This window comes from Corvus hawaiiensis, chromosome 2 (genome assembly GCF_020740725.1).
Source record: "Corvus hawaiiensis isolate bCorHaw1 chromosome 2, bCorHaw1.pri.cur, whole genome shotgun sequence".
In the NCBI taxonomy this organism is placed as follows: Eukaryota; Metazoa; Chordata; class Aves; order Passeriformes; family Corvidae; genus Corvus; species Corvus hawaiiensis.
Window position 1 is genome coordinate 88,233,032 of NC_063214.1, and position 21,354 is coordinate 88,254,385.

The 21,354-nt window shown below is 39.3% G+C and overlaps 1 protein-coding gene across 5 annotated transcripts; it reads right to left on the reverse strand.

Moving 5' to 3' along the window:
* Nucleotides 1-2,053: 2,053 nt before the first annotated feature.
* Nucleotides 2,054-21,326, reverse strand: LOC125336096 (granulocyte-macrophage colony-stimulating factor receptor subunit alpha-like). 5 transcript variants are annotated; one of them, XM_048324224.1, is made up of 12 exons: nucleotides 18,356-21,326; nucleotides 14,267-14,364; nucleotides 13,959-14,095; nucleotides 12,870-12,990; nucleotides 11,439-11,568; nucleotides 11,172-11,347; nucleotides 10,212-10,351; nucleotides 7,795-7,827; nucleotides 6,784-6,913; nucleotides 6,054-6,147; nucleotides 5,342-5,423; nucleotides 2,054-2,677 (listed from the first exon to the last, which is right to left on the reverse strand). In XM_048324224.1, the coding sequence occupies exons 2-12, from the start codon at nucleotides 14,352-14,354 to the stop codon at nucleotides 2,615-2,617; spliced, it is 1,194 nt and encodes a 397-aa protein (XP_048180181.1). In that variant the 5' UTR covers nucleotides 14,355-14,364; nucleotides 18,356-21,326; the 3' UTR covers nucleotides 2,054-2,614. The 5 variants fall into 5 exon arrangements, with proteins under 5 accessions (XP_048180181.1, XP_048180191.1, XP_048180171.1 ...); XM_048324234.1 differs by having other exon boundaries at nucleotides 13,959-14,092; nucleotides 18,327-21,326; XM_048324214.1 differs by having other exon boundaries at nucleotides 18,327-21,326.
* Between the last annotated feature and the right edge of the window lie 28 nt (nucleotides 21,327-21,354).

Here is a 21,354-nt window from a genome sequence, read left to right on the forward strand (position 1 = left end):
TCTGCGTTGAAATTATTACATAAAAGCTTTGGGAAAGCCTCTTGTATTTGAAAACTTGTTTCAGATCATGGGTCCTCTGATACCCTTACACTGCATTCTGTAACAAAATAAGCTTTTAAAAAAATAATTGAATATGAGATCTTTAGAGGGGAGGGGTGGGGAAGCATGGGTTGTACTAACAGAAACCACTCCCATTCTTTGTGCCTGATAGTGTATGATGGGCTGCTGCAAGTGGCTTTTTGCATGATTCTTAGAAATTCATTTACAACTTCTGTGATTTAAAATGGCAGGGGGGGAGGGGGGTTCAGTTGTAGTGCTAAGAAACCCCAAAGTACCAAGGACTGTCAAAAAGTAATGCTCTTGCCCTTGGTAAAACAGCCTAAAGTAAATAATTTTTTTGTTTAGTCAGTATGGAAAGCAAAATGGCATTCATGCAAAAACCCAGGAACCCAGTAAATGCCTTCAACTTCTGAGTGACCTGTGTATTGTATTGTTGCTGCTGGTTGGAAATGTTGATTGTGCCATTCAAGATACTGTTTGGTGGCCTCATTTGTGGCAGTGGTCAGTAGATCTGTGGAAGGTTGAATTTAATCTGAAATGAGTTGCAGTCTAATGAAGTTGAAGGGGTGTGGGGGAGGGAATGTGTGTGCTTCTATGTAGCTGTAAAATAATAGATCAAGGTAGGTCAGCCTTCAGTATTAACTGATTGATGTTTAGGGATGGTCAGAAGACCAGATTGAGCAATTTCTCATAACTGATCTTTGAGATAATGTAATACCTATGTGCCGTTCTTCATATGTATATAATCTTTTGTACTTTGTAATTTGCAAGGACATGGTAGAGGGACCAGTAAAGGAAAACAAGGTGTTAATCTTCATGTTTTATGAACTCTCCCTATATCTTGAGAAAGGAAAAGTGTGTTATTGTATGACTCATTGAAGGCTGACTGAGCTGTCTTGAGTTCTTCTGTGTGCCTTCTGAGATTGCTATTCAAGATGAAGTATTTAAATTACCTGCTTGGCTTTGGTTGGTTATTACCTTCCTCTTGAGCATACTTTGTGTTTTTCCTTTCACTGTTGCACAAGCACTGCTTTCAACATCTGTATGTGAGTGTTAAGGACGTTACACAGCTCCTTTGTATACAGGCTAATGGCAAACTTCATGTACCTACTGCAAGTGGTTCTTACAGTCTGTGTGGCAGTGGCAGCTCCCTGTGGTGCAGGCAGGTCATTTGGTGTTCACCCTGCCAATCAGTTTGCTGCGGAGCAGGGGAAGATGGTTTGTCTATATAAACACATTGGTGAGGTTTTTTTCTGTATCAGTGCCTTGCAAGGGTAGAGATAATGATGGGATACCTCCCTGTGGGTGTATGGTGGCCCAAGCTTTGTGAAAGGAACCAAACGTGGCAGTTACTTCAGCATCCTAACAGGGACAGGACTTCTACACCCAATCTCCCCTCCAGAACAAGGTTTTAGCCAAAAGAAATAGGAAAAGAAATAAAGGCAAGTGTAGGTGTTTAAGTGGAACTGCACTTTCCCTATGCTGTACGTTCAATATGAACTAATTTCTGGTGTCCAGGTTTGGGGTTTTTTTTAATATATGGCTTCCCTTAATTATGCAGCAGCAATTTCCAGTGTGTGATGCAGTTTAGGGGTGTAAGAGGCAAACAATAAATGAGACTTTTAAAAAAACCCATTTGTTCTGGCCTTATTGAAACACTCTGAATTTTTTGAAAAATATGGACAGGAACACATCCAGCATTTGTAAAAGAAAATACTGGCATCTAAAGCCTATATTATTTTTAAAAGGCATTGGAAATAGCATTTACACCCTTTGAAGGGAATAACTAAAATACATTTGTGGGGAAATTTTACATTTAAAATCAGCTATTAGATTTTATTTCGGTTCTCACAACTGTTAGACTTGATTTTTTTAAAGGCTTTAGATGCTATCTGTGTGAATCAGGTACGTACTAAAACTGCACAGGATCACAGGTGGCTGTGTTTGTAGTGGCAGTACTGAGCTTGTGAAATGGCTGACTGAGAGACCAGTATTAATGGTTATAATTGACAAGTAAAATTTTATTTTCCATTTTTGTCTTGCATAAGGTTAATTGCATATATTTGGATAGTTTGGTGTTGCTGGTTGGAACATGAAAGCAAATTTAAACACATTCTAAATAGCTAGTTTCTGCTTTAGAAAATACTGGACATACAAATATTGTGGTAATATTACTGTGGCATTGTACAGAAGGCCTGTCAGCCTACAGGTAATCATTATAATGAGAGGAAAGAAACTTCATAGCAATCATGACAGCTTTATTCTGAATAAGAGGCCTTGTTTCACATTGTGAAGAACCTCCTAGCAAGGCTTAAGCACATCTTCAAAGTAGGTGTTTGCAGAAAAGCTTAGCTGCCAGGCATTGTGGGTTTGAACAAAGGGAAAACAAGTTTCAGTGGTTCTTTTTTTACCTGCTCCATTTTAAGTGGATTTTAAGGGCACAAACAAGTTTTATAGGTGATTAAATTCTTTTATAGGCTGGTTTGAAGTACTTGTCAGCAGGATCCGTAATTTTGTTTCATTGTCGGGAATCAGGTGTTTTTGGAAAGTTGGATCATTCTTCAACTGTAGTTATTTCCTCAGTATGACTTTTTGTTGGTAGATTTACATACCCTGTCTAAAGAGAAAGAAAATTCTGCACCATGCGGTAAGCTACAAGTTGCTGTTGGTATCATTCTGAGCATTAGTTTCAGCAGTACTAAAGGCATCTTGTCTTGCTCTTTTAGTACTTCAGAAATGATTGCAAAACAGGAAAAACCAGTTTTAAGGTAAGTTAAGGAATGTTTTAATATGCATGATCAGTACTAGCTGTCAGCAGGAGGAAAAACAGGAGTTGGTTTAGATGCTGGACAACCTTAGCTGAGACAATAGAAGGAATTTATTCAGTCAGTATTGCCTGAATTTTCCATATGTAAGGATTGGCTAGACGTGTAGGTAAAATATTTTGGTTGCTATCACACATCTTTACATTGGCTAACCTGGAGTACTAGGAGAATGCATGCTTCTAGGTGAGATCAAAGTACTCACAGAGCCCTTGGAGTTTTAAGTATTGAGGGAAGATAATAAAAAAAAAAGGAGGGATAGTACTGGGGGCAGGGAGGAAAGGTTAAAAAAACAAGCCTGCTGTCATACTGATGTTATGTTGCAGAACATCAAACCAAGATGTCTTGGGGACTTCTTTTCTAGGAAATCTGAAGAATGGGTAAAGCACTGCAGGGCTTTGTGGTCATGGTGTTTTGTGCTGCTTTACTGTTCTCCAAGGAAAATGTACGAAGAGTGTGTCTTGCAAGTTCTTGGAATATATTTAACTCCAGGCAAGAGGTGATAAAACTTGGTGAGGAAAGCATATGGGGAGAGAATGACTAGAAAGTCATTGGTCTGTAGTAAGATGAGTAAAATAAAATGGATTCGAGGAGTGCAAGTTGTCTGATGCACTGAGTGATTTGGTTGGTAGGATCTTAAAGCAAATAAAATGGGCAGTTCTTTAACATGAGTGTTTTAAGGATGCAGTGCAGAAAGTTAGGGGTTTTTAAATCATGAGCTTTTTCAGTGGTCTGGGGAAAAGTATTGTGTAACAGGAGAAAAAATGAGAAAATGTGAAAGGTTGTTGAGTAAATAGATGCAAAATGAGGAAACGCAAGCTTTAAAAGGGTGTGATTAGCAAAGGACATTGCCAGTTTCAAAACAGCTCATAAATCCATTAGCACTAAGTGTCAGGGAGAGTGTTTGGTGTTCACTGGAGAGCTTTTGAAAATGTACTTTTTGTACTTCATTATTATTTTGAAGAATTACAGTATTCAGTCAGTGTTAAAGGTTTTGGAGAGAAGAGGTAAAATAAAATTAGATTTTAAGAGTAGATCAAACTGTTTAAACATGTCAGAATCATATGAATTACCTTCACAGTGCCTGTTGGCAGGTATGAGGCAACGTGAGGGCTTCACTTAACTCTGGCAACTGCTGCTGCTACATTGCTCCCTGCATGGAAGTGGCTCTGCCACGGTTTGCAGACCACATCTACAAAGGCCTCTGGGTTGTAGTGGAGTGGTTTGAATGTGTTTGGTAGTATATGCACAGGAATTTGGAAGCCTCTCAACTTTAGAAAAAGCAAGCAATCAGTATGCAATTTTCCAAAAACTGCTTGTTACTTTGCTAGCTATTATTATTTAATATGATGAACTGTGGACTGCTGCTGCTCTGTAGCCTTAGCTCTGGCAGCCTGGTAGGAAGTGAGTAAACCTATCCAAGTTACATTCCTCCCTGCTTTCCATGAAAGCCAAAGCTGGTAGGACCAAAGACAAATGAATCAGGACAACAAGCTGGTATATAGTTACCAAAACTAGAGAGTTTTAGTAGTCAGAGCTTTGGGGATTCTTTGTAAACAATTAAAGGAAAATTTATGTGTCACTTTTGGACACCTCATTGGAATGCGTGGTGTTGCCCACTGAATTGTAGGCAATTAATGACTGACCTGATTTACTGACTTCAAGTATGTCTTTGCTTTAGCCAGCTGGGAGAAAGCATCCCCTCACTATGCAGTCACTGCTCAAATGGACAGATTTGAGAAGCATGAGTGGTTTGAAGCCTGGTTGTCATGATGTGTGCAGAAAGACAGGAAGAGTTATTTGCTGTTGACAGTGTGCAGGTGTGTAAGATACTGTAAACAGGAAAGGAATAAGGGTAAAAAGCAACAGATTTTAAGTGCATTAAACCAGGCTATTAAAAAGGCTTTTTAAAAATAAGGCTAATTAAACACACAGAATAGGCTGCACAGAGATGCTACAGTATATTGATCAAATACAATTTGCACAAAACACTGAAATTGCTAATCCTGTGTTGAAGCAAGAGGAAGGTTAGTTTAACTGTCAAGTCCTTCCAGCCGCGTTGATTTGCATTCAGTGTGACAGCATTTTTACATGGGTATAGGTCAGGCTTCTGAAATATATATTCGTGTTATATTATGGCCATTGATGTTTAAAAATGCTAATGGAAAATGCTTTCTCAATTAGGTTATTTTTAAAGTAGGAACAGCAATCTTTGAAATCTGGTACAAACAGAAATTACCGGTCTCAGTAGAAGTGAAAACTCTGGTCTTAAAATACCTCCAGGAAAACCATTTGTTTTAACATTGGCATAGAGCATTTCAGGTTTCAAAGCAGCATGGCTTCCATGACAGAAATTAGTTTTGGACCAAATGTAACATTTTTATAAGTCAGTTATTCTAGGCTTTGGCCTGTTGTGGTTTGTAGTTAAAAAATTTGACTGAATTGAAAAGAAGGCATACCTGGATATCTTCATCAGTTAATACATTAAATTTGTCTCTTGGCTGTGGTATGGGAGGAAATAGGCTCTTGTAACTGCAATACCTATGGGTAGAAAATGGGATTGTGGAGAAATTGAAAATACTGCTAATATAACTTACACAAACATTTTTAAGGGCATTTTTTACTTTCAAGATTGAACATCTATTGCTCTACAAATTAAATGAGAAATAAAATGTTTTGAGGGGGGTAAGTGGTGGGTAACTATTATTACACTTATTGTTTGGGTTACTAAAATTTATTTTGTGGTTAGAATCACAGTAAATACATTATTAGTCAATGACTTTGAATAAGTCATGTGACATAACTTTCACCACTGAATGAGAAGTTTTATCAAAATAAGTATATGTTAATTTGGATTCCCTCTTGTCTGGTACTGTACACAGCCAGTGGCTTCAAAGCAACCTGGATGTTAAATGCTTAAAAGTAAGAACAGAAAAGCTTTTTTAGGTTCTGGTAGAATCCATCACTTAATAACTTCAGCATCCATTCCCCCTTTTTCCCTTAGTGATTTTGCATGCCAAAGGGCCATCCCCAGCAATCCTGGTGGTAATAGTTCATGACGTTGATAATCAGATTATTTAAATTTGCAGGTAGGAAACTAGGAGGCTGGAGGAATGTGTTTCATAGATAATACTCTATCAGTAGTATCTACAGAAAAAAAGTTTGATTTACCTTTTGAAAAGACAATACTGGAGAAGTGTAACTGAGATTGTTCCAAGTGCAATCAGAAATAAAATCACGAAAATAAAGTAATCTTTCCCTTGACCTGAAACATCCGAGAAATATCTTAGCATGGCAAAAAACGGCCTTTGCAACTGTATGATGTAATGAATGCAAATTTCACTAAATTTTTTGAATGTCCCAAAGGACTTCAACTTGACTTTATCTTATAGAGTTTTGTCAAAAAATGCAGATAGATTTGATACATTTTAAGCCTTTTCAAATGTTTAAAATTTAGAGAATTTTAAGAAAATATTTCAAAATTTAAAAAAAGTTTTTTAGAATTCTGGAAAAGGAGAAGAATAAACAGAGTCACAGAACAATTAGCAGAGCAAAATTAGTGGAAAGGGTGAAAAGAAAGATGCAGAAGGAAGGGGATGATATTCATGGTAAAAACTTAGAGAACTGAGAGGCAGACTCATCAGACCAAAGACAAGAGTGGGTCTGGCTTGGTCTGTTTCTGTAGCCCTGGCATCTGAGTAACTGGTGCCTTCACAATCCCAGCTAATCAAAGGCTCCCTTGCCAGAGAATTGGAGCTTCTCCTCCATGTTAATAAAATCCACCCAGTTCCTTCCATGTAATTGGGTAAAAATTAAGATTTTATTAATTTTTGTGAATTTGAGGAAGAAAGGAAAGCTAACATGGTAATGCTGAAAAAAAAATAGTATTTCATAGTCTTACCAAACTCAATGGGTTCACTCCATTCTCCCCAATTTGAGCTTACGAGGCAGTTTGCTCCACGTGCTCTGATTTTCAGAATGTATCTTTTTTTCTCATTGTAATTTTGGAATTCATATCTGTCGTTCCTTACCTAAAAGCAAAGTTATCAGACTGCTTTTCACCTCATAGGCAAATACTAACAAAATTTATGGGTTAATTTCCTGATACAATTTCTATTTAAAAAAATTATTTTTTTACATATGTACTAGTTAAAAGTTTATCCTGCCATCGAAACTTTATGGTTTTTGAAGGTTAAAAAATTTTGATATTTATTTGGTCTTTGAATTATTTTATTATGCTTTATGGACACTTCTTTTTTTGTGTCCTTTTTTTGTGGATCCTAAAGAAATCTGAGAGACACAAAGCAGGAACTGGAGAAGTACCCTGTAAACCCCCCTTGCAACCTTCACGGGGATTAAACAGACATGGATGGTGTCTGTCTTTGCTGAAAAGATTTCATGTTCTTGAGACAATACAAGAACAGATATGTAATATTTGGCCTCATGATGCTTTATACAAAGTCTGGAATCTGTCAAGTCCTTCCAAGGCTGAGAGGACTGCTCATTCCTTGGGGGAAGACTGAGAGTATGTATTAACTTCCCCAGGTTTTGAAGGTTGTTGTACTCCCTTTGTCTAGCTCTCCTGAGCTGCAGTGGTATTATTCCACAAATGTGAAAGAGTGTTTCAGGTTCTTAGTAAGCAAAATGTCACATCTGTCGGGAGCGAAATTTATTTGTGCAATAGATGGAATGCATGAAGCTTTGTGAAAGGCGTGGAAAATTCTGCCTACCCAATCCAAAAAGGATGCATTAAGTTTACACTTAAAGATATCACAGGAAAATATTTTTCTGAATTCTCATTGCTACCTTGATACAAAACCTGTAGTTCTAGAAGTAAGTGTTATTTTCTGTAATGGTATTTATGTGCTTAAGTAGGCAAAAGCACAATTTTGTATGTGACAAGAATGCTTACATGAGGAAGCTTTTTCTCTTCTTTGGGCTCATCCTGCAAAACAAAGACAAATCTTCATTTTTGTTATTTTCTCATCAAATAATCAAACATTTTTCTCTCTTTTGTTCTCTCTTGCTTTTGAAGATCATAAATTATTTTAAACTGAAAAATCAATCGGATATTATTTTCCAGTAATGTCCCAGAATAACAGCACTTTGTATTCAGAGTTTTGTCTTCCTACATTTCCTTTTAGAAAAGGAAGAATACATTAATTATTTATCAGTAGGTGTGAGAAGCTGTATTTGTCACTAAGGGTATTTTTATATACACTATGCATTCTCATCCATATCCAAATTACGCAAGCAATCACATCATTCTACAAACATGGCAGATCTGGAAGCTGTGATTTCACAGTAGTTTGACAACCTGGGGCAGAAAATTGATGTGAATAGCAAATTTACTCTCCTTCCAGTCACAGTCTCTGTTAGACATCTGACTTTTCCATGCTCAGGGGCTTTCTGTGAAGAGCTACTTACACATCCTATGCAATAAAAATTTAATTAACTGGAATCAAACATTGGCCTGGATTAAAGAACCTGAAAATTTTGAAGAAAAGGGTAGGTTCAAAAATGAGTGAACAGATCAGCAGCAGTGAATTTAGCAATGATCTCAGCACTGAAAAGCTGAGGTCCTGGAAACATCTTTCACAAGTAGTATCAGGAGAATAGCCAGCATCATGGAAAAGTCAGAAAGGTATAACTGGAAGGAATTTCTCATTACGGAAAACACATCCACAGTGTGTCTTGCACTATAAACCAGACTAGTATTTCCCCATCACTCATTGTCAGCTGAGTGCTTTCAGCTTAGGACCTGGTGGAAGTCACCAGCCTGTGCTGTGAATGAGCAGGGTGTAAACGAGTTGCTTAAACTTTAGATGTGTTGCTGTTTTAGCTGTCTTACCTCTGTTGGCCCCTCCTGAAAGGTGTGAGTTCTATCTGCCATCTCCATGTTGGTACCTCTGGTACCCTCAGCCCCTCAAGAGCCATGAGGCACCTACTGCTCCACAGCAGGGAGCCCTAACGTGCACTGACTCTTAGGAGATAGTCATGCTTCTTTGCAGACACCTCCATTAAGGTGTCTCAGTCTAGGAGATTAATTTCTTACCCAAATGTAGAAATCTACACTGAACCCCACCTGTTGGGGAAGATGAAACAGGAAAACCTTGTAAATATGATTGCCTGACAAAAGATTTTGGGAATATGAAAACTACAGGCAACATCGAAATGAAAGCCACTTTTGAAATACCAGGTCTTAGTTACTGAACAACTAGAAAACAATGGTATGGCCAACTGAAGTAATCCCCTCTTGATGGAACAATACCCTCTGCTTGCAAACAGGTCCAAGGGTCAGAGCAGACCCTACTAGCTCAGCAGAAGGGGTCCAAAGAGTAGTTTTTAGAAGTTAAGATGTAACACTCTATGGTAATATAAGAACTCTTATAGGCTGTATGTAAATGCTATAGGATTTGTATCTTGTATTAGATTGGTTAGTGACAATTAGAATATTCAGTACAGAAGATGATTTATTGTAATGTAACCAGGACTTCAGACACTTCCATTCCTTTCCTTACTCCTGTTCTCTCTTCCACTTCTACTCTTGCTCTTACTCTTGCTCTTACACTCTCTCTCTCACCCGTTCACTCTCTTGCTCTCTTGGGCCTGCTCAGAGCTGAGTCTACCAGCTCTGAGCAGTGCCCCAATACCCACGCCCTTTACAATAAACCGACTGTGTCCCAAGACCTGCCTATAGAGATCTCTCGTCTCCATCCGTCTACGTCCGGCCGTCCCGACGGGACCCCAGAACCCCATAACCTACACCCACCCATTCTGACTGTGGCACAAGAAAGAAGAATTAACATGCATTTCTTTCAAATAAATGTTTTGATAATATTGCTATGTTGTGATCTATATCTTTATGTAAAACTTTCTAAGTATTTCACCCAAGATCTTACTGTCAAATTATACCAACCAGCTGGAAAGCTGCGTGTACTGCAATTGCTCCTTGAAATAGCTACCAAGGTAGATACTATTAATGCATGAAAGGTAAAAAATCCATAGTCCAAACAGCCTGCAAGCCGTTGGTCTTGTTTTTAATAAACAAATGAGACTTAAGGGTGTGTTGCTTTATTGCAGTTGTATATTTATGTTTAAACCTTAGCTGATCTTTCCTGATCTTGTGTCTGAGGAACTGCTACCATGGTAAGTTTCTGAGCTGCAGAAGTTCATGAGAGGTGGAATATGAGACAGCAGAGCTGGAGCAGGAGGACACCACAGCTTATGAGAGACAAGTTAATAAATGAAGGAATCAGAAATTTACGCATTATAGATATACATGAGCATAGGTACAGTACCAAAGACAAACCAAGAAATTGTTTTTACCTTATTTTGTATGCTAATTTCATACTGAAAACACTTTGCTTTTTCCACATGACTTGTAAGGGGTGGATGCCATGTAATTATGCAACCTGCTGAATCTCTGGTACAATGGGCAGTGACATTTAATGGAGCAGTGAGTATTTCTGGGGAAAAAAATGGAATAATTAATACAGGCATGGTCAGTAATTGGCTACAACTCATACCTTCTCAGTAAAATGCATGTGAAGGTGAGGCAGCTGGTGTACAACTGTGTGCTGCTGATGCTAACTAAAGTTATCTGGTAAACAGTTTTTGAACATCTGAAGTAAATGAAGTTCATGGAAAAAAAGGTATGAAAGATTTAGTGTAATTCAGTAGTGCAATCAGCAGAGTGCCATTTTCTTCTATATCTGTTTTCCAACTTCATGTTGGCAATGCAAGTTTCCATAGGAAAAAGGAAGGAAGTTTTTATATGTGTGGTATTATTCATGATGCATTAAAGGCATCTGAATTGGAGTGCCTATAATATAGCTGACTGTGTGACCTGATTTCTCTTGGAGCTTAAACACCTAGCTCACAGAGGTACCCACCTATTTGACTAACACATTCCTAATTTGCAAGCTGAATCCTCACTCTGGTTTTAGGACATGTAGCTCTTGTGGCTCTCAGGGGTGAGATTAAGGCATGGTAAAGTAAGCCCTTAAGAAAGGTGGCCTTGAAAATCTAACTGTTGTGTTTCATTACTTGGAATCCATGACTACGTCCACACCACTCCTCTGAGCAGTTTTTTCAGGCTGCCTCTGCCTTTGCTTGTTTTAGTCAAGTTTTGGAACTATATTCTGTCAGCTGTTGGGAGCAAAGTCTGCCCTGCAGTGCAGGATCCTGCAATGGCTACAGGCTTTGTTTTAATCTTCTTTTCAGAGAAAAATTCCCCACTTCCTTATTTTATAAAACAGTAATAAAATAAAATGTTCAGTTACTTACCAATTTTATACAGGTCAATGTACTCATCATAGAACTGGATCAGGGAGTCTTTGCTAGACCCATTCACCAGGAAGTAAGCTTTTTCAGTCCCTATGCTCACATTTTGGAAGATACATCCCATATTTCTGCCATTTTCATCTTTAATGTAAAGCTCACATTCCATCTCCTCTTCATCTCTGCATACAGCAAAGTATTTTAGTTAAACGTGGGCACTGTGATGTGGTGAATGAGAATTCAGAATTCCCTGGCTCAAGCAGATTTACTTACCTTGAATTCTGCCAGTAGAGAAAATACTGTGTATCTGCTGGAGCATGCCTTCCTGCCTGCCAAGTGCAGTTCATGAGGAAAATGTTATAAATCACACAGGAGAAGTTTTCAATGGCCGACCCATTCATGCCTGCAAACACGGGAATATCCATGATGAGGAAAAATCATGTGACTCCTTCAAGCTGGAGGATCATGGCACACACTTAGGTATGTTAGACACCTGCAAGCTCAGCTAGTTATTGCTTGGATTAAGAATGACTACTGAGAAAAAAACTCTACTCTCACTCCATTTTAACTGCCTCTGAACTGTGAAACCTGTCAGTAAGTGAAGCATTCCACATGTAGAGGAAGGCACATTGTCTTTTAACACCGTCCATGCTGCTACAGAGAGAAGTATTTCTCCTTTTGCAATTCATGCCCAGGAATCCACTCCAGAAGTGTTTACACAGAGGAAAAAAAAAGCTGAGACTTTTAAAAGTAAGGTTGGACTTTTTCCTGCCGTCTAATCAAGCAGGCTCTTCCTTAGATCTTTCCACTGTCATGTGGGTGGCAGTGACTTGTTCTTTTGCTTTTCTGGAGCACACTGAAATGGGAACCTCATCTCTTTGGAAGGTCCCTCATGGTTAGGCTGTGCAGGCATGCTCAGCCTCCTGTCTTCTCCTTCAACCAATTTTCTGCTCCTTTCTGTGTTATGTCCTAAATTCAGTGAAGGAGTGGAGACTTCCTCTGCTACTGACTCCAGCCCTTCCAGTGCCCAGTAAAGAGGGCAACGTTATGGAAGAGCAGGGCAATCCTACGGGGCACCTGCACACTTGGAATGTAGGGCCAGCTGGGGAGGAACACCAAAGTCCTGGCTTGTATTTTGAGGGTCACCATGAGTGTTTCCTCTGTCAAGTCTAGAGGAAGAGATGAGCAGTGAGCATTTTCTCTGCTCACATATGAGCAAGCAGATAATCCATCACCTTTGTCCTGTCTGAAATACCACAGCTACACACAGCTGCAGCAGCACTGGTGGCTGGGGAATTTTAGTAGAGAACTCTGAGCTGACAAGGTAGGGAAAAATGGGTCACAATAAACTCACCAACAGCCCAGCAGAAAAACATTTAAAAAAACAAATAAGTACTAATATCTTAATTTGTAAAAGCCAGAACACTTATTTGAATCCACACTTAAACCACTGTAATTTACTGGCATTATGGAACCTTATTATTAAAGAGAATAATGCAATTATAGATACATTTGTAGTAATACATCTCTTGCAGAGTGTTGGAGACTTATTACAGAGCAAATAATTTTAACAGATCTGAAAAAAAAAAGATTTTAATAGAAAATATAGCAGTTATCTACTGTGTAAGTAATTGTTTCCAAAGGCAATATTTACTTTTAAAAGATTTCAAATGGAGAAAACCTTAGCCAGACCATATACACTACCTCCAGGGAGAAAGGTGCATTGTTTTGAGATGTTTGTGTTTGGCACTGCAATGGTAAAGAATACCCCTTTGTGCAGAGGAAAGTACAATTCCACTGGAAAGCTGCATAGTGGACTATTCACCTGAAAAGAGAACATGTGGTTATTTTATTTCTCTGCTCTTCCTTTCTGATGTTAAATAAGGCTAGCTGTGGAAGTGCAACTCAGGAATGTAATTCCATGTATAAGTATGGTTTTTGCTCAAGAGCTAGCTCTCTCCTTTAGCACTCGAGGCTGATATAGAATGGAACTGAGGGATCAAAAGCACAACTGCACAAAAAGCTTTGCAGCTCAGGAGTTGGATGCTACGCTAGTGTGCAACAATTTCAGGAGTGTAATAGTACCCCAGTGGCATAACAGAAGATGGCTAATACATAGGGGAGCCACAAAGAAATTAAATCAAAGGATTAAGCAAAATAAAAGTCCTCATCTGACCTTCCCAGGTGTTAAAAAGGTGTCTATGGTGTTATATTAATAATCTTCAATAAAGATGTGATTTATTTTTGAATATCTATTTCTAAGGCACCTGCTTTGCTAGGCTAAATAAGTCATCTCTATCTCTGTCAAGCGTCCTATTTTTTTCTTTGGATAATGTGGGTTTATAACATAACCTGTGCTACAGGCATGATCCCGTTTACTGGGAAACAAGTGAAGAACTTCAGATAACAAAAATCCATGGCAGTTTGTGGATTTCTTTTTTTTCAAGGGGTCTCTTGCTCTGTCTCTTCAAAGTCTCTAGAAGTCTCACTTAGCCTGAACTGCACCTGTGGTGAATCATGAGTAGGGATGTAGCTACTGAAAAAAAGGGGCTGTGAGACTATCTCTTCCTTTCTGCTTTGGTGCCAGAATTTCAGTTCTTTAGTATGCCTAGGATGCTCCTTTAGCAGTAAATGCACCCTGGCATTGCTGATGGCTTTCCACTGCCCCTGAGAGATCAAGCTGTAGACTGCAAATGGCCACATGTCAGATGTTATCTGCAACATTCATTTTTTTCAAAGTAAGTGAAATTGATAAAAGGTATGATTATTTATCCCAGTGAATAGCAAGTTTACCTCTTCCTCTCTATCTTCCATATTCATGTTCATGATGGTACATTTGTACTTAGAGAAATTCCTGCTGCTCTCCCAGGACAGTTCCATTCTTCTCCAGTCCACATTCACATTTGTAATACGTGATTCCCATGTGTCTGCTGAAAGTGTTGCAGCATAAGTTCAAAAAGGATATGATATTGCTTTTGTTGAATGCAGAGGATAGTATTTGTTAGGCTTAAGATAGCAATAGCCAGTTTCATTGCAAATATCTCTGATAAACAAAGAGTTAAACTTTGTTTCTCAGATTATATCTGCAAAAACATACTTACACTCCATACACTGGATGTCAGCATGCAAGGGATGAAATAGCATCATATACCACCAAATCATGCAAATGAGTCCAAGAGTAACAAACATATTTCCTTATCTGGAAAGAGATAATGAAACCTTCAGAAAGAAAAAGAAAAAGGGAAAACAAAAAAAAAAAAAGGAAAGGAAAATCATGATAATGTGTATTTTGGTTATGAAAACCTTAAATTTTAAAAAATATTCCTTAGAAAAGCCAAGCAGAGGGTGTGCTTCAGGATGTCTGTCAGGCACCTCTTCTTTGAAAAGCTGAATAGCCATGATACTGCCTGTAACAAAGTAGTTTGAGATAAAGAGGCCACAGACTTTCATGATGATAAATACACTCACTATATCCAGGGCAGACATCATGATTTAGGATTACTCTTTTCCCACATATCTTTCCTAACTCTACCATCAGAAAGTCAGGTTTTCTTGCTTTCTGATCCTGTGAACATCTCAATGCTGTACTTTGTATTAGTAGCTAGAATGGTGCTGGTAACACACCAGTGTTTTGGCTGTTGCTGAGCAGTGCTGGCACAGCATCAGGGTTGTCTCTCCAACCCCATCCCACCAGCTCTGCAGAGGCCAGTAGGATGGGGGTGAGCCTAAGGCTGGGAGGGAGCATGGCCAGGACAGCTGACCCCAGCCGATAGGGATATTCCATATCACATGGCATCATGCTCAGCAATAAAACCTGGGAGAACGAAGGATTGGGGCGGGAGGAGGCATTCATCATCCAGGCTTTTGACTTCCAAAGCAACTGCTGTGTGTACTGAGGCCCCCCACAGGGAGTGGGTGGATATTTTCTGCTGATGGGAAGTAGAGAATAAAGAAGAGGGGGAGTGAGAGAGCAGCGGGTGGCCTGCCAAGGCCAGGGCACCACAGTATTTTTTCCTGTTTGCTATCACAAGTGGTTCTCCACTTTTCAAACTACGTAACTCCCACTGTTCTTTGAGGTTTGCATCCAGCCAGAATAGTCTGCTTCAAATTTATGTTTGCTGCAGCGTCAGAAACCAAGGAGTCAGATGTTACAGATCACTGTAGGCAATTTAATTTACTAAGGAAGTGTGAGTACCTGCAAAGGGCAACTCCACACTCATTCATGTGGTATGGAGGTCTGAGGAAAGCTAGTCAAACACTGGCATCAGCTCTTGTCAAACATTTCTCATCTTATGTACTGTTCTCCTTTTCTCAGAGGAGGTTAAAATCCTGGAAGAGATTTCCCTATTCCCAGCATTTTTTTTTTTCCTACATGAAGAAACAACTCTGGTTAAATTTTTGTTTGTTTTAGCATTGCCTAGTACTGCAACTTCATAGTAGCAATTTTCTTGATTAAAGGCAGTACTACGGATAATTCTAAACCAAATTAAATTCTTACAAATTCAGGAAAAAGAGAAACATAGTAATATTTTGTTACTAGTCTGCCTGTCTATATTAATTTTTGTGGTCTGTTTTCAAACTGATTCCACTTGTGGTGAAAGCAAAAACTCATCCTGATGTTCCAAGCAAGTCATCCTGTAGTCTTGAATATTTCCAGAAGGCATTTCACATTTCCTGGAAATTGGCTTGATATGACATAGATCGTGGTCGCCAGGATTCAAGCCGGGCCAGGATGCCATGCTGGGGTTGCAATAGAAACAGACTCTTCACTGTAACCGGCTTATCTCTTGCAGCATCCATATTTGTATATCATCATACTGCAGTAAGGATGTGGCCAGGGCTTCTGGGGAGTGATGCTGAAGAATCTCAAGTACAAACAGTATGGAGGACTGACCATGAAATCCTCTGTGAGGTACTGGTCTCAATTAGTTAGTTTCAAAAAGTTATTTCCACTTTCCCATGCTCTCAAGAACCTCCCCAGTAATGCACATGAGAACCTCGAGACCTGTTGCCCTTCTAGTCAACCTCTTAATCATATTTTTCTCCATTTTGGCCCTTCTGTTCAGTCACTCAACATTTTCCCCTCCCTTTCCTCATCTTATGTTCCTTTTCTAGGCGTTTGTTTTCCCATTCTCTGGCAACTGTCTGCTCACCTTTCCTTTATTTCCTTTGTTTCATTCTTCTTGTCATCTCCCTCTCTCTTTTCTGATTACTCCTGTGCTTTCAAAATCTCCCTCAGGTTTCCTACACATGACTGCAGCCCCATATTGCAAGTACTTTTCACACTTTCTCATGGAAACACCCATCTGGGACACAGCCATAAAAATCGTCTGCAGCCCTGTCTGCTTAGAGAAGTGTTTGCTGGCACACTCTGGACATTTCACTGGACCTGCAGTGGAAAGAGCTGTAAGCATTCGCTTTCCTCATAAGAAATGACCATTCCAGCTGAATGCCCCAACACATTGCCAGGTCTTCTGTTTCTTTCTCTGCCTGCAGGCAGGATAAGAGATGTAGGAGCTGTGGTGAGCCCTAAGCCATTTAGCTGAGCAATCCAGACCTTCTGCACAGTGGCCAAGCAAGTAGCTCTAGCACCGTATTATTAGGAATTTTCTGCCTCCAGGACCTCCACCCTCTCCCAGACTGGTCTTCTGCAGACAGGTGTGGTAAAGCTCTCTCTGGTCTGAAGACACCTCAGTATTGAAGGTGCCAGAAGGAACACTTATTTCAAAATGATTGTGCTATTTGGAGGATCAGACCAGAAGAACCGTACATATTCTACTGTAAGCAGTATTTCCTCGTATTTCATCAAAATAGGAGGTAAAATGGAGTCTATTAGGATGAAAATGACCAAACTGGATGATTTTTTCTGCTTTGCTTCTTTCTTCTTTCTCCCCTGGCCAGCCTCACAGATGTGTGTCTACCCTGCTACAGAGGGGAGGGCCCCAGGAGGGGAACTCAAACACCTGGTTTCCACACTCCTCAGCTCTTAGCTCACTCCCTAGCTCTCTCCAGGACAGTTTGTTATAAACCCAATCTATCCACCTTATCAATGTGTCAGAAGTAAAGTAATCAGGTAGTCTATAGTAGTTTTTACAGAAATCATGTACAAAATACTGACTTAAGCACTATCAATTCTTACCCTCTCAATCTACTGTCTTTGCTCTTAGGCTGTGAGTGTGGGTCGGTACCAGAAAATGTCCCCTGAGACCAGTGACTTATTTGCTTGAGTGTCTCTGGGAAAATTACTCCTGCCCATGACACACTTCCAGAAATGAAACTTTGTATTTTACTTGCAGTGTAATGTGAGCACAAACTGATAATTATACATTACAGAGCTAAGGAGAATATCATAAACTTGCTAAGCCTTCCTGGAAGCATTGAAATAGGAATAGAAACCTTACAATGCATACCAAGCAATGAAATATTACTATCAAATCACTGCCTAAATACAACTATTTCAGTTTTTAGTTCAGTATTCTGATTTCTGTAGATGATACAAAACTGGGAGGAGTGGGTGATATACAACTGTTTTGCTCAGAGGGACTTGGAGAATTTGGAGAAATGGGGTGACAAGAATCTCTTTATTCAGCAAAGGAAGGTGCTGAGTCCTGCATGTGGGGAGGAACAATCCCTGGCACCAGCAGAGACTGGACAAAGCCCTGAGCAACCTGCCGTAGCTGACCCTGCTCTGAGCAAGGGTTGGGATAGGACAATTTCTAGAATTACCTTCCAGCCTCAACCATCCCATGATTTTGTGATTCACTTTTTTTTTTCCCCCCCCAATAAGTAGAAATCCACATTTTTCTGGTTAAAGTAATTTATAGAAAGTGTAAAGAGAATAGCATTTCTTTCAGTTATTGAAAAATAGATGTCAGAAAAAATATCAAATAGTGCAACAGATATCATAGACATTTCATAGTCTTTCCTGGATCTTGCAGAAATCTTTAGAAATTTTGTATACACACATTTCTACTTTTAATCAATTAGGCTAAAGAATCCTCAAAATTTTCTCTGGAATTCCTCAAACACGAAGGAAGCTGATCCAGATTTTGTACATGTTCAAGTATGACTGTACCTAACTTAATCCTTGGCAAACATTTGCGTCTTGTAAAAAATCTTCTGTGGCACAAGAAAATCAACACACAACATAGAGAGACATACCTCCTCTTGAAAAAACTCTCCGCATTTACCTTGTTTGATTTCGGTCTGCAAGCAGCAATGTGTAGTTGGTAGTCACATGCAGAAATCAGTAAGTGTTTTGCTCTGCCAGTTAGCTTTATTTTTTTACTGCATGACAGTATTAAGTAACAAATGCTGCAAGTTAGAAAGCTGCTCAGTTTATCATTTCCCTTACTGCTTTTGAGCTTCCTTAAATTTCCTGATTGGCAGATGTTAACAACTTCACATGAAGTGATCATGCAACTGACTCTTCCTTCCTGTTATGTCAGATGAACTAAGCATTATTAGTCACAATATGCAAACACATTACCCAAAAAATACATGAATACTCAGTGGAATCACAGTATATGAATATGCTCATAGAAATACCGCCTCTATAAATAAACAGATTTTCATAAATAATATGTACTGGAAATAAAAGCAGTGTTGTGTGACTAGTCCATGTTTAAAGTGACTGCCTGTATATGTTGGTTATGGCCCCTGCACAAGCCCAGGTTCTCCTTTGAGGAAGATAAATCCTTAGCATGTATATACAAACAGCCAAGAAATTTCTGTCTTGCATATTTGCAGGCAAAGAAATGCCAAGGAAAATACCAGACCCAAATTTCTGAACTTTCTCACTGCCCAGCTGTGGGTTGTTTTTGTTTGGTTCATCTTAGGCTGCAGCATCATAAATTAGGTGCAAAACTGTCTGACTGCATAAATTAAAAGAAAATATCCCAAGCATTTACTGAATAAGATAATGTCACATTCACAAAAATCTTTGCAGTTACATAAATATGAGAGTGTAATCCGTATTGTTTGCTTTAACTTCCAGCAACTTCAGAAGTGGCTCTGGGTTATGCTGAGTGTTAGCCACTTCCCCATTTGTTTACATGATATCTGACATGCAGTTACATAATCTGCATGTAATGGATTTTTTTTTGTTGTTTCCTGCTGTTCTTGCATGCTTGTAGCAAGCTGAATTTCTGTTAGCCCCTACCTTCCACTCCCAACATGGGCAAAATAGCAGGAAAGCAAAGAATTCCCTAGGCTTCTTAGGAGTGAGGGAGGATCCTTAGTAGTTAGTCTGTTAAAGGAAGAACTTTATTCCTACCCTTATTCTTACCCTGCTATCATTGAACCAAAATTGTAGGGTAGGTTTGGGGTTTTTTTGCTAGTGTATGTGCTCAGATCCACCAATAGCAACCTACTTCACAGACTTTTCAAATTTTAGACATCTTTGTTTTCAGTCTGCACTGCTCAGTCTTGCTTGCCTTTACCATTCCCACTAGAAAGACATGTTAATATTATTTTCCATTTTAAAAATCCTTGGGTGAAAAAAACTAGGTAAGTGACATGACTAACAGTTTAGTCAGAGCACATGTGGGGCAGGGATGAGCTGCAGAATTTTGTCTCTAGAACCACATACTAATTTAGGCTCAGTCCTTGTCAGCTTTTTCAGTACCTTGGGAACAGGACATGCATGTTTCAAATCTTCTACTCACTAAAAGACTTAATTTACTTATGCTATGTAGCCTAAAAGAAACACATCTAGTACACCTGTAGTCACAGTTCAGTGTGGTCTGAAATTGTCTAGTCATCAAATATGCTCTACTTGGGTACCACCACCCACCTCAGTGACCACTGCCACCTTGAGTAACTTTTCTAAAGTTAGGTAGACGGTAAAGATCCTTCCATATCACACATAATTGTGACTCAAAGTATGTGTCAGTGTGCCTGATCAATTTTGATGAAGGGATTTGCATGCTGTTGTGGTGGCGTGTCTGGTAAGGTTCTAGGTGATGTGAAGGTAGTATTACAGTATCACCTGACCAGCACCTTCAGGCTGCCCAAACAGTGGCTGAATTAGTTTTAACTGATCCATTTGTAAGTCGTATGAGGAGTGGCTCACCATCCCTCGAAATGTTCAAGAAATGATTGGATGTGGCACTTAGTGGCATGGCTTAGTTGAAAAGGTGGTGATGTTAAGGCCAAGGTTTGGATTCAATGATCTTGGAGGTCTTTTTCAACCTTAATCTTTCTGTGATTCAATGATTTTGAACTGTAACCTGGACTAATTAATCAGGGTTCTGTCTGTAACACCTTTCCTGAATCAGCTAAGTATGTTATCCCTTTCCAGGAGAAAGAAGGAAACAAATTAGGAGCTTGTTTAAGTTCTATTTAAAAAGACCCCAATGCCATCTCTTGAGTGTCTTGATACTGTCTTTATTATACTTTACTATTCCCCTCCTTATAGCAAGCCACTGAATGGTTGTTCATGGCTCATGGCTAGGTTTTGGTGGACTGGATCCAAACTGTGCCTCCCCCTGGCAATTTTGCCCAAGAGGAAAGTTACTGTGCAAGGTTATAAACCAGTGCAGTCTGTTACAACCCCATCACTCTTTCAGCAAGTTTTGTGAGCATTTCCACTCTGACCACTGCTGCATACTGGGAAAAATACAAAGATGGTTTACAAGTGTGTCCAGCATGAATTCAGCCTCTTTAAGATATTTGCTTTGTTGTTCTGATCTGCTGCAGAAAGCTTCCTAGGTGAGTCTTTGACCAAAAGCTAATCATTAGCTGTGCCAAAGGCAGAAGTGTGCCAAGAGCTGTTTGTGTTCAGCTACTATATAAGCTGGAGAAAGTACAGCTCTGGAAGGCTCCCCAGCACTGGAACACATCCAGGAACAACTGTTCCCAGCACTAGTTTGGCCAGGATTTACAAGCAATGTGCTGAACAACTCCTGGACATAGTCCAGAGGTTAGCTCAGGCCAGGGCTAATTTCTAAAGGTAGTTTGCATGTGTCCACCTTATTTAGGGGTTTAAGAAAGCGTGTCTGGACTCTTACAAGTAAATTGGCCTCTGTGCAAGAAAATAGTCCTGGAAATGTCTAGTCTAATAATCAAATGTCTAGTATCATTATAAAACTAGTCTAATAATGAAATATCAATGTTCAAATGTCAAGTGTGAAAATCTGAGCCAATCTCAATTTTCTAGTTGTCCATGTGTACTTGAAGAGCTCCAAAG